General features: G+C 35.4%; 1 protein-coding gene across 4 annotated transcripts in view; it reads left to right on the top strand.

Moving 5' to 3' along the window:
* ADGRB3 (adhesion G protein-coupled receptor B3) overlaps positions 1-14,342 on the top strand; it is a 721,557-nt gene that overhangs the window by 392,041 nt on the left and 315,174 nt on the right. For all 4 annotated transcript variants that reach the window (XM_032864447.1, XM_032864448.1, XM_032864444.1 and 1 more), the window contains 2 exons: positions 8,307-8,456; positions 9,293-9,368. In XM_032864447.1, the coding sequence (XP_032720338.1) occupies positions 8,307-8,456; positions 9,293-9,368 (226 nt within the window). The remainder of the gene's footprint in view (positions 1-8,306; positions 8,457-9,292; positions 9,369-14,342) is intronic.

Below are 14,342 nucleotides of genomic sequence, written 5' to 3'. Positions count from 1 at the left end.
TCACTGGTGTATTTTCAGTGCCCATAACTGTGCCTGGCATGTAATAGGTGTTCAATTAACATTTGTTGAATAAATTAATCTGCCCTTTCTATTCTCTCTTCAGGAGGACTTATCCATGCCAACATCATCAATTATTACTTATGATTAGGAGGCATCTAACTTATATCTTCAAATTCTAAATTTGATTATGCTTCAGCTCTCTTAGCCTACAATATCATATTTAGCTTTTTGTCTTACTATTTTTCTGTCTAAACTTTTTTGCCCTAATAGAAATATTACTATTTCTCTAGAGCATATTATGTTTCCTCACCTTGTGCCTTTAAAGATTCATGTCATTCCTCCTGCCCAGAAGCTACTATTCTGATAGTTCTGGAAGATTACAGGCCTTTTCCAGGCTTTAGGTTTGCACAGGCAGTGTCCTCCTCCCTGTCAAACAACAGCCAGACAGCGCCTCTTCAAAGAGGCATCTTTCGCCAACCAATCATATTCTATCTCGTCCTTTACTTCTTTCATACTCTCACAGTCTAGCCTCATCTGGAGATCTGCTCCCTTATTAATCGTGTGTATTCCCTACTAGACAAATGAGCTCTTTCAAGGCCAAGACTTCATGTCTCTTGCTCACTTGCTAAATCATCAGTAGTAAGATTGATCTTGGAACATTCTCAGGGCTCAATAGAGATTTGTTGGATGAATGAATTTCCAAAATGAACTTGTGAGTCTGTAGTGATCTCTTTCCCCTTATCACCCCTTAACACTGGTCTTTGCTTTACTTTTCTGGGAATAGATGAGTCACTACCTTGGAAAGCTCTTGGATGGTTGGTTTCAGTTGCTTTTTGCTGCCTGCATTGGTGCCCAATTCCTTGCCTTAATTCTTTGCTAGTAAGATTGAAAACCCCTTACATTATCGAAACAGCATATTATAAACACATATGCATACATGTGTATGTACAGAGAAAGAAGTCAGTAATGTTGCATGTACAAAAGAACATTCTCTCTCCTCTTTCTTATTCAATACTTAGTTAATTATCATCTGATGCTCCTTCCTCTGGAGGAATTCTATTCTTAATTTCTCTATTCGAAGAAGAGGGGAGACTTTTTTTCCTAAAGCATTTTCTTCTTTTTAAAAATATTTTATGTATTTATTTTATTGGACAGAGAGAGAGCACATGCACCAACAGGGGAAGGGGCCAAGGGAGAAGAGAATCTCAGGCAGGGTCCGCACTGAGAGCAGAGCCCAACATGGGGTTGGATCTCATGACCTTGAGATCATGACCTGAGCCAAAACCAAGAGTCTAATGCTCAACCAACTGAGCTACCCAGGAGCCCCATTAAGACATTTTCTATATCATTTTTCTTTTTACTCTTCAGGTATTCATGCAAAAATGACTTTCCATATCACATTTTATTTTGCTTTTATATTAGTAGTAAAATCATGAACTACTTGGGTAGAGAAAATGAACATTTATAAAAAGTATCTGTCTCTAAAAGACCGCAAAACATACTCTGAAAACTGAAAGAAAAATGGTGTAATCATCTTAAATTTCCCCACAATACTCAACATAGCCTTAAAAGAAAAAGTAGGAAGAACATACAATAGGTAACAGAATTAAGTACAGAAATGCATGTATTTTCTGAAGGTGTTTCTCTTTAAAGAAAAATTGTACTATTTTAAAGTAACTTCTCCATCACATGTCTAGAACAGAGGTAGGCATACTTTTTTCTGCAAAGGGACAAACAGTAGATATTTTAGGGTTTGTAGACCATCTGGTCTTCAGTGCAGCTACTGAACTCTGACATCATCGCATGAAAGTGGCCCTAGACTCTAAGTGAATGAATGGGGGTGGCTGTGTTCCAATAAGATTTCATTTGTAGACACTGAAATTTGAAATTCATGTAATTTTCACATGCCCAGAAATATTATTCTTCTTTTGATTTTTTCCAATCATCTAAAAATGTGAAAAACCATTTTTAGCTTGCAGACCGTCTTCAGGGATAACATGTGTTATCCCAAGATAACACATGTAAAAAGCGGATAGGAAAGATTTGGCCTGTGGGATGTAGTTTGCCAGTTCCTGGTTGAGACAGTTCAGCCTCAGCGAGAGTCGTGTGTAGGCTGTGGACGTACCCTGTGCATAGCTATGACTACATGTTAGGGAAGTAGGAGTGACCTGAGAAGAAGCCAAGGGAGTCCTCCATGGAAAGCACTGAAGTCTGGCAGAAATACCATGAGCAGCTATAAGAATGTGCCTTTCTGTGCTGAGACTGCCAGCCTTGGATTAAAAAAAGCAGCCAATGGATAAAAACAGAATTTGAAGTTAATGATTCACAAGTAATTTACATGGTTACTGGAAAGGATTATGTAAAATGGTTTAATTATTTTAAGTTTCAATATACATAATATGTTATTAAAAACTACAAGTTGAAAAAAATATCTTCGATATACCACATAGTTACTTTTTTGCCTAGTTGGTCCACTTTTAAAAATCAGGATCCTAGGGGCGCCTGGGTGGCTGAGTCTGTTAAGCAGCCGACTCTGTTTCCATTCAGGTCATGATCTCAGGGTCATGGGATCCAGCCCCGTGTGTTAGGCTCTTTGCTTCATGTGGAGTCTGCTTCAGGATTCTCTCTCTCCTTCTGCCCCTCCCCCAACAGGTGTGCTTTCTCTTTCTAAGAAATAAGTAAGTCTTTAAATAAAAATTAAAATCAGAGGATCCAATTTTTTTTTCTCTTCTAAATCTCTGTGTCCTGGTCCTGGGACTTGGGGGTGATTCCCTCTGCAGTGATGATGGTGGGATGGGACTGCTAGGGCACTCTTAGAGCACTGTGGTCCTTGCGGATGCCCCAGCCTAGTGGCTCTGTTTCCTGGGAAGTGATGGTTGCGCACTATTTTCTAGCAAGCCTTTTCTTTCTCTTTGGCCCTCCATGTTCAAATCTTAGCCTTTTAGTAAAGGAGACAGAGTAAATGGAAGAAATAGGGAGATGAGAGAAAAACAACCAAAATCTGTCCAGCTGACTGTCTGAATATTTCCTATAAACCACTCACTGTTGCAGAATCCTAAAACATGACTTCTTGTGAAGATGTTAGAACATAGAGATTATGCTAGATAAATTAAAATATTTGTATATATCCCTTTTTGATAATCACCATTCTTCAGTGGTATCCAGTTTTGATCTCCTGTTGGACAAATGAGAATACTTTATTTCCTGTCATTGAATCATTACACCTGTCTTTTATATTTAGTGCAAAGTAAATTTGCTGTTAATTTGTTGGGGTAAAATCAAACTGCACCGCACAGTTCAAAATCATATACTTCTAAGCTGGCAAACTGAGACTTGAGTCACAATGTTACCAATTTAACAGAGTCTACTTCCTCATAAAATGAATGTAGGGGTAATAACAATGAGGATACTGATAATAATGATGCCTCGTAGGGTTGTTTTAAATATTAAATAAGGGTTGTTCTATATATTAAACAAGATAACACATGTAAAGGACCTGCCTAAGTGCTGTGCTAAGAAGAGTGTCTAGCTCAGAGGATACATTTGATACATACTTGTTGAACAAATTAAGGAATGGCTAACAAATGTTGAGGTCATGTCAAGTGTTCAATAAACGTCCCTGTCCTTCCCTTCCCTTCCAAATGTCCTCAGTATTTTATAAGGCACTCAGCATTGCTATACAAATATAAAAACCTGGCTTTTTAAGCTGCTAAATGCCAAGGGATCACATTACAATGCAGGATTTTCTCAGCTCCTCTGAACTTGCTATTGGTACACAAGCAAAACTAATAGTTGCTTTCTAACACACTGATGCAATGCAGAGTTCCCTTCCCGCCTCATTTTTCTTACAGAATTTCAAAACTGTGGGGGTGACCATCTAGTAATATTGAGTGATGTTTTCCACAAGCAAATCCATTTTGATAACTAGCCAGTTTTCTAATATTGATGAGTCAAGACCCAATTTGTAAATTGTTCTCTCTGAATCAACATGAAAAATGATGCAAACTTTAAATATTTTGGAACATCAATATCCCTCTTAAGGCATCTCTTAAACTTCTATTTCTGTATCCACCTCTACTTTTGTTTGTGATTCTAAGGTGCCCTTGCTTGGGAATTTCCTCTACTCATTTATAGACTGTGAGTTGCTGCGCTAAGCGCTTAGGTCACTGCATAAAAGTAGTGCTTTTGAAGTTCTCTTTGCAAACTGTAGCCTTGGTTGCAGTGGTAATACTGAATTTGTCATTGAGGATACAGTGATTTTCCCTTTCAGTAGAGAATTTTAGCCTGGCTGACTTTGGGTTCCCAAATAACCAGAGAAGCCAACCTCTTCCGTTTGGCAGATTCTATTGAAAAAAGGAAAGGGAGAGAGAGAGTTGGAGACAAAGACAAGGAAGGAGGTGAGAGAGAAAAAAAGAAAAAGAAGATGGAGGAGGAGGAGAAGAGGGAGTGGGAGGAAAAGAGGGAGGAAGGAAGGAAAGAGAGAGTAAAAAGGAACCCTCAGCTCTCTGGGTGGCACATTTAAGTACTAAAGGATAAGCTCTATTTTAAGTGCAAGTCCTGCCTTTGGTTATGTGTATGTATTCAATATAAAGTTTTAAATACATAACCTCAATTATCCAAAACAGCGGAGGTAAACTGGGACTGGCCCAAAAAACAACAACAACAACAACACCCCACAGGCCATTATAGTTACCCTAAAATACCAAGATTTAAATCCCAGGCCCAGATCCAGAGTCCACACTTGAGCCATTCTGGAAGCTGTGATTTTCCTCTGTTGGCTTTCATCTGCCCATTGTGCTGATTCCTCCAGCATTTATGCACGCACCTTGGCTCTCTCGTCTTTTCCTTCTACGTGCATTCCATTCTTGTCCATGAAGCAACTGATGCATCAAATGAACTAACTCCAACTTTTGTATGTGGACCATTCACACATTACCCGACATGACTTTACATGACAGAGCTGCCATTCTCCAGGACCTCAATTAGGGTTAAGCACTAAAACCTCAATGATTTTCCCCAGAAACAAGGGTAGAAGCTCCACATTGGCTGCTTTGGTGAACTGAAAACAAAACAAAAAGAAACAAAACCCAGCCCATATGCCTTTAGATCCAACTCCAGGAATTCCTTATCCTTTCTGATGAGAAGGAATTTTATGCTGCATATCCAAATTCAAAATGAAAGTTTTAAAATTGCAAAATGAAAGTGCAGCTGGTTTTGCTCCAAGGTTTATCAGTGATGACTCACCTATTTTTATTGCATAAGAAATCAAATCTAGTGTTGTTGTAATGAAAACATGATACAGTGAATTTAGGATAATTCTTGGAGCATTCAAGACGTGCCTATTTGTTCAGGGACATTGTGTTCTCTAAGGTTTCTTCTGAGCACTTTAATCTTCCGTAAGAAAGGCATTTTCTCAGTTTTTGAGGAAAGATACTCTATTATCTAACCACCCACAATGACTGGTTTTAATGCAGCAATTACTGCAGAAGCAGAGGATGGAGATTGTGCACTTATGCTTTGCATTGATGTTCCTTTGTCAGCACTGGACACATATTTGTATAAACTTGGCATACTTTAAAGCATTCATTTTTAATCTTACCTCTTTGGTATTCACTTAACATCCAAGCTTCCCAGTTCCCTAAAAACTGCGTCTACGTTTTACTTAAGAGTTTTGGATTGTTAAACCTGGTGAAGGAGGGAAGGGATTGAGGTTTGAATTGGTCCAAGTGTCTGGTACAGGGACTGAAAGGAGAAAATAAAAGTCATCTTTAAATTATTTTTGCTAAATGGATATAGGTTTTCTTGTTAATCATCTCAGGGTCACGAAGAACCACAGTGTCATCTAAGCTATCTTACTAGATAGCTTTAAGGTTAAGATGTACAATTTTAAATACTTCACATTTTAAAACCACATATATTCAATTTGAAGGCTAGCATTGGAGTCTCATCAGTCTATGAAGCCATATCCCTTTTGATAATGCATTTATTGAAAATATCATCTTACTTTAAGAACTACATTTCTAGGGGTGCCTGGGTGGCTCAGTGGATTAAAGCTTCTGCCTTGGGCTCAGGTCATGATCCCGGGGTCCTGGGATCCAGCCCTGCATCAGGCTCTCTGCTCAGCAGGGAGCCTGTTTCCTCTTTTCTCTCTCTGCCTGCTTCTCTGCCTACTTGTGATCTCTGTCTGTCAATTAAACAAATAAAATCTTTAAAAAAAAAAAAAGAACTACATTTCTACTAAAGTCAATGAATAGGTGTTTGTTTTTATGTCCTCCTTATGCTCAAGTCTGCAATTCAAAGGACTTTTTGCACAAAATAAACAGTGATCCTAATTGATTTTTATATTTCTTTCATCTAGACTATGTTCAAAATTATAATCTAATCTATATAGTTATAACTTAATAGCTAATGTGCCTTTAATTGAAGAATGAATGCATTTCATCGTGGGAGATACAAGCATGTATAATTATATCATTATTGTATATTTAAGGGTATAATATTAGACTAGAATTTATCCAGGATAAGGTGACAGAGTTGGTACAGAATGTGCTTCCTTCACTTGTTATTTCTTCTTTTTGTGCATTTGATTTTTTGCTTTCTATCCAAGGTATATAGAAACAGATGAATTATTAGACTTCGGGGTCCAACAATTTATCTCTTGTTTATTTTCCTTTACAACAGAAACCAGTTGTGTGGCAGTCAGAAAAATCTTCATTTCTTTTCATCAGTTTTTGGAGCAAAGGGGTGAAATAAATTTCATCCAAAAAAGCCAAAGTTAGGATCAAGGGATTTGGAAGCAGATGAACTTAGTTTTGCAGCTTGAATAAAGCTTATAGGACCCTTAAGAAAGACTGTGCTGCCAATTTGCTGACCTGTCCGTCTTTCTGCAGTGGAGGATTGGGACCTTTCAAGGACACATGTGAACTGGGTTATTTATGTACAACAAAGACTATATTGTTTGGAAAATTAAAGAAACTAAAATAATTACAGCTATTATCCAAAAACAGCATTTAACATCCATAATGAATGTATGTGTTACTCAGCACCCTCTTTCCTTCAACATTTAGAAACAAAATCCTTTTTAAAGCTTATTATGTCAAATTACAGGCCATATGAAATTCCATCTTATGCTGATAATGGATGTCTATAATAGTCTGAAAGAGCTTTAGTAAAGTACAATAATACATAACCATTTCAATTTGGAACTAAGCCAGTGATGCAATATATTTATACAACTAATATTGTTAAATTCTTAATTTTCGTTCTCTGGATTTAAATTACAAGTTTCTTCAGAGTGAAATTCATTTATAAGGAGCTGAATGGTTTCTTACTTTAGCTTACTTTTATAGTAGTTTTTATAGTTTTCTTCATTATCTTTCTGTTTAAATCCTCCGTGGGACACCTGAAGATTTAATGTAGAACAAGTATGGACCTATGTAAAAGTTACACAAATTACACTTCTTAATTTGAAATGTATATGATCAATAAGCACTTAAGTATTTATCATTATAGTTTTATGACATACTGTGTGTGTGTGTAATTGTTACATGTAACAAAAAATACATTCAGGCATTACCAAACATCATTCACAATTTTTTTCAATATATATTTAAAATACTTGTTGCAAGTAAAAATACAATTCTCCAGTCAAAGTATACATTTATTACTTTCAATTGTGGTGGATGTATTCAAAGTTTTGTGTTATTGATCTATTTGATAAATCTTTCTGCATATAATATGGGCTCTGTGGTTATGGCATTACTAGTGCTCTCATTATTTGGATTATGGCAGTTCTGTTTCCAAGAGCAATCAATCCAGCTTTGCTTTCCATGCCTTCACGGTACCCCATTTAATCCATGAAAAATTTGTTCCAAAGATAACATTCCGATGTAAATGCAGAAAATGTGTTCGGAAGACAAAGCTCAGATTTAAATGCAAATTTCTGCCTTTGGACCAAGTGTGTTAATCAAAATATTTAGCAAAAAGTACAGTATGGACTTCTGACGATTGGAATGGGAGTCAGCCATGAACAACCAGTGGCACTACATGCTGGTCCCCTCAGAATATACTCCATTGACCGTCAGTTCCTGATTCTTCTTGGAAAGCAACAGAAACCTAGATTGTAGGTAAAAAAATTGGCAACCCTCATGAATGTTGTCCCATAATAGGAAATAAGTCTGTTTTGTGGTTCTGATAAATATAATTTTGGCTCAAAATTTTATTTTGAATATACTGCAAGGTTTAATTTGGTCAATTTTGATTACACTGAAAGATCTTAGTTAACATTATTACTTCTTTCCTACTAGTGGCTAGCATTCAGAAGCTTCCTGCAGCCTCTGTTCTAACAGACATCAACTTCCCAATGAAAGGACGAAAAGGAATGGTTGACTGGGCAAGAAACTCAGAAGATAGAGTAGTCATTCCAAAAAGCATTTTTACTCCTGTGTCATCAAAAGGTAAGTATGTGAAGTAATTTGAGCTTTGAACAAAATATTTCTAATAACTTGGTTTAATAGTACACTAGATATAAATCTGCTTGCATCAAGCGACTTGGTAACAGTCTACGATCATGATTGTGAACTAATTTTATAAATATAGAAAACGGACACTTGATTTTTAAATCTGAATTTATTGGAGGAAATTATCTATTAAAATGGGAAAAAAATACAAGTGCAAATTCTAGACCTGAGCTTCACATGGTTAAGTTTCAGGATTGACAGTTTTATCTCAGTGTAAAGTATGTGGCATAATATTTTAATTTTAGGTATGGAAATGTGTTGCATTTTCCACAGCGTTTTTTACTTCTTCCTCATTTTTGCTTTGGTTTGTAGATATTATTTTGGCATATAAAAACAAACTTGAGAAAAAATTCAGTTTTGAGAACATCTTCAGCAGCCTCTAAAATTAATGGCTACTTTTGACAGCTGCATCGTAGTCTTGCTTTTTACCTTGGAGATTTTGACCTTCCTGCTTAGAGCTCCAAAAGAAAATAGTCTCTCTTTCCCCATATCATTGGGAATTGAAACTCCTCAGCTGCAACGACAGTAGCCTCCTGTCTCAGCCTGGTGAAGGAAGGTTACTTCACATGACCCATATTAGTGAGCTAATAATTAGTGAGTTAATATGTACGGTGTGTGAGCTAATCTGCCCCATGAATGGTTAGGAAGGCATTTCTTCTACTCAGCTTTGCATCAGCAAGTACTGGAATCCCCTCATAATGAGCAGATTAAAGTTTTAGAAGACAGTATTTTTCCTGTAGTTTCACTAATATTTTTAATTTCATTTTTTCTAGAATCAGATGAATCATCAGTATTTGTTCTTGGAGCAGTCCTGTACAAAAACTTAGATCTAATTTTGCCCACTTTGAGGTAAGCTACGAAGTAATAAGCTGTTATAATCTTTGCAAATTATTCCAAAAATGTGACTCTAGCTCATTCTATGAAAATAGTCAAATAAGCTTTGTTAATACAAAGGGCTTTTTCTTAAATTAAATAGAAAATACTCATTTAATGAACAGCTTATTAGCATGTTATGCAATTCAAAACTAGAAAAGACAATTTTGGTCTCTGATTATACCCCTGCAATTCTTTTGTAATTAATCATGACTTGCCTTAAGACTAAGGAAAAAAAAAATTAAGGAAAAGAAAAAACTCAAGTCTCTGTAGTAGAATGGGTTGTTGTAAAATTAATCTGTCTTCTCGCTTTATTTGCACTTAATGGTACTGTTCATCAACATTACATGAAATTAAAGGAGTGCCATGGTGACTGGGAATGCATGCTTTGTTCTTCATTTGCACAAGATCTCAATTTGCCTCTAAATAAATATTCCATAATAGCTACATTAAGAAAAATGCTGTTGTTAAATTAGAGGACTATTTTTGGAGGAAATCCATTGATTTCTTTCCTCCCAGACATAAAAAGAAACAAGTACACATAGTAATTCTATAAACATTAATGTATTTGCTCTATTGTCTTAACTAACTTTACCTGATCTCACAGAAAACATCATTCACACCTACTTGGATAGCGATGCTATCACTCATGAAGACCTGTTTCCTCCACCCCAACTCCTGGATGACAGAGACCCAGTTTTTTTTGCTTTTTGTTTTAGTTAAACATAGCCACATTTGCAGTGAGCTCTTACTCACGCCCTTATGAATAAAGCTTCAAGTTTTTAGGGAGGAAAGACTGTGAATGATGTGTACAGTTATACCAGGAGCATAACAAATAGTCTCATGAATAAACACAATTAGAGTTCAGTCCAGCAGAAAAAAAGCCTTGCAATGAAGCAACCAAGTTTTCTGCAGCGGCAGTGACTAGTCATGATTCTTTGGAGAAAATCTCTCCATGTGCAGCAAATTATTAATACAGTCAGTAAATCTCTAGCAGCAACGCAGGATCTCCTTCAACCAAAGAGATATCTCTGGAAAGTTGAATTTTCTTTAATTCCCTTCTTCTCTGGACGGAATCTGGGCTTTCTGAATTTGAATTGGTCTGTGTTTGCTTTTGTTCTACCAATAACAGATTTTCAAAACTAATGAGTTTACTCTGAACTTTTCCACTGGTTTTGTTAAAACACATTGGTGTGCACAATTACAGATAAAATAGATTTATACTTACACGTCCTCTAACTTTGTGTATGCTGTTCCTTTGAAAAGAAATGTGCTGAAGTCCAATATACACAGATACTCAAAGTTAGACCCATATTTTCATAGGGGGTTCATTTGTAAGAAGCTAATCTTTCAAGAACTCTAGATTAGACACTAACTTAAAATCAGAGGATTTGGATTTTAATTCTAAGTTCACATAACAAAAAATTTATAAACTTATCCAGTCACTCAGAAATTGTCTGCCTTCAGGTCAGCCTTAAAATATAAGCACTAAATAAATAAATAAATAAATAAAATGTGCAATATTCACCCTATTTGCTGTTGAGGGATATAGTGAATGCAAACAAAATATTCAACATAAAATACTTCAGATTTTGAATTAGTTTTTCTCCCACATGCCTAACAAAGTTGCATTATGATTAATCTTGTTTTGCATAATATCCTAGAATTCACTCGCACCTAGCCAGGTTATTCCATGTTTCATAAATTTGTTAAGTCAAGGGTGCTGAAAATTTATTTAGGGTAGACTAATAGGTGTATTGGGAATGATTTAATGGATAAAGCAGGGAATAGTCCAGAGCAGTGGCTCCCCTAGTACCACCTGTGACACAACCAGATTCAAATTTGGGGGCAAGTCATTGACTTTTTTATATGTATATTGTACAGTTGAACTCAAAGGTTCTTTCCAACTTCAAAAACTGCTTGTCTTTATTGTAGTAAAGTAGAATTGTGCAGTTATGACATATTATTTTGCTTAAAGCCCTTAACAATCTTCATATAAAGTCTATGAATATGTGTACCCACTCATACATTCTATGTATAAAGTAATTATGTAAATGACTATAGGGAAACAATATTCACATTTAGACCAGAAATAATAACAATGGAACACTCAGAATAAAATGTTTAAGTACTATTTCAAAGAAGAAAAATAAGCATTTACTTCTCACTTCCTTTTATTTTAAACAGTAAAATAATGTAACTAAGCATTCTCAGGCTTGTTTTTTTCCTTCTTCTTCTTTTCAAAAAACTACTCCATAAAGTTGAGTTAGTAACTGTACCAATGATAGATCTGTTAAATAAGCATAAGTCTTTTAAAGGACAAGGGTGATGTCTTTGTTTTAGTCACTGAACAAATATTTACTAAACAGCAACCTAACTAACTTACTGTCTGAATTCTTTTAAATCTTCCCTACTGTTGAAACTCCAGAACAGTGTTTAGTAAGTAATAAGGGTTCAAGAAATGTACTGGAATAATTAATTGTCTTATCTGATAGAATAGTCTACTTAAGCCAATTTTATAAAATAATAAGGTACATAGAAATTTAGTGTACATGCCATATAAGTACGGAGGAATAAAATACATATATCTTATTGTTTTACTTATTAATTAGACTATGTGAATTGAACCCAGTAGAAAAAGGACTATCTTCCAATTCAACATGCAAAAATACACAGATTTGCTCTTTATGTTTAGTTATTTACCAAATTTTCATGACACATTTTCCTGAGTGATCATTTTACTAATTGTCTGTTGAAACTATTGGAGCCAAGTTTCCCATACACTGAATAACGTTAGGCTTGCTATTAAGTTTCTAGAAATTTTATATTTTGATATAATCATTTTCAAAACAATACTTTGCATAATTTCTCTCATGGGGACTAAGAAGGAGAACTTAATGTAATGTTTGAATAGATATAATTTAGAAATTTCCCTTCATACATAGGCAGAAATAACTTTGCATGTTGACTCTTTCATTTAGAGATTTCTTTTCTTCTCTTGCCCTAGTATGCATTCAAGTATTGTTTGAGCTACAATTTTTATTTTGGTGTTTGATTGTCTTCCCTTTTACAATTAGGTATATTCAGATTGTCACTTCAACTGAAGTGCTCTACTTAAGTCCAAACTAAATAAGTACTGTTCTCAGCCTTCCACTTTTATCCCTCTTGGAATAATTTTCAATAGTCAAAAAGCATAGAACCAGGATATTAGTGCTACAAGGTCCTTTAAAGGTTAGTACCATCTAGAATTCTAATTTTTCACATGAGAGACTGACCACCTTCTTAGTTCAGTGACCTACCCAAAATTATGTATCCAGTAGATGACTGAGTTCTAATCCAACTCAAGTCTTCTCTGCCAAACCTAGGAGAGAGAGTTCTGCTGTCTTGCTTCCTCTATCGTGCTAGTATCGATTCCTTTGAGCAGTACAAACAATGCACTTCAGTGTTAGTGTGAATACATATTGCTCTTAAGCCTAAAATCTCCTAAGGTCAAGGAGAAGGTGACCAGGTATGAGCAAACTCAAGGATAGTTGGGGGTCAACTTGGTGGTCCCAACCCAAGCTGCTGACATCAGGGCAGGAGGTTATCACTCTTCCCAGCCCCTCATGACCATTTTTGGGATGAAGGCTGGCCAGCAGAGGCCAGAGGATCTTTTGGGAGAGGCAAAGCCTCCCACACACATTCCCAAATCAAGTCAAGAAACTAGCAACCTCTCACCGGCTGAGAAGCTCCCAAACGACTGGGAAGGATTTTTAACTGTAATAACCTTTTAGAAGGACAGTTTGGCGATATCAAGAGGCTTTAAAAATGCATTGTCATTGATGCAGCCACTTCTAGGAATTTATGGTACAGAAATTATCTCTAAGGGGGATAAAAGTGTATCCAATCATAAACTCAAGCTAGCATTTAAGAAACAGTTGTAAACAGACAATTTTCTGATTCATTTAATAGTCAGATTCCAGCTGTATAGGAAATCACAATGCTTTTGAGTATAGGAGTACTGTGTAGTTTTCCTGTAGGACATGTGGAAGATATAGTCATGTTTAAAAAAAAAGAGAAAAAAAAAAAGAGCATTTTAATGTAGCTATTAACATTCATGACATTGTAAAGGATCTAATGAAAATTATATGCAAATTCCACTATAGTATTAAAATGCAAGGAAAAATACAAATGAACCAACAAGGAACTACTTTCTCATAAGCAAGTAGTGGTTTGAAAATTATCTTTTGAAAAGGAAAAAAAATTTCAATAATGCAAAAGCCCCATAAATTTGCTGTCAGGTGGCACCAACCTAATAAAGATAAATGACACGAAATTTTTTTCATATTTAGCAAATGGAACTCATTTGAGTTCATATGTTATAGGAATTACAGCAAATGGGAAAAGCAATTGAACTAAATTATATTAGAAATAATCAAAAAATAAAACGTAATTACTTTTAAACCTATACATTCTGAAGGCAATCAACCTGAAATTGTTGAGTCCTCTAATGAGCACCTGTTCTTCAGTTTCAGGACCTAACCCTTGGATCTTGCCTCTTCATTCCGAGTTTCCAGTGACATTTTGTAGTTTTGTGATATCCTGTATCTTTTTATAATATCCTATTATGAGGACACTAGAAATTATAATTATCTATGGACATAACAAATTTGCATAACTAATATTATGAAATATTATTATACATTCAGTATATTACTTATAAAAATCTGAGTTTAATTTGGCCATACCTTTGGAAAGTGAATTTAAATCTCTGATCACTTAGCTTCTTTGTAGTTCTAGGTGTTACATCCCTTAGTAAACCTACCTAAAATTCTAATTCATTTTAAAGCTCTAAATTAGCCCAATCCTACTTTTTAGCAGCCATCAGCTGATTTTAGTTTTAAAAACAAATATATTTAACTTAATATTTTGATGAAGTCCCAGTTCCTAGGATATATGAAGTCATCTATT

This window comes from Lontra canadensis, unplaced genomic scaffold, assembly GCF_010015895.1.
Source record: "Lontra canadensis isolate GAN:19392208 unplaced genomic scaffold, GSC_riverotter_1.0 scaffold27, whole genome shotgun sequence".
NCBI classification, from domain to species: Eukaryota; Metazoa; Chordata; class Mammalia; order Carnivora; family Mustelidae; genus Lontra; species Lontra canadensis.
This window is presented reverse-complemented; position numbering and strand designations above follow the sequence as displayed.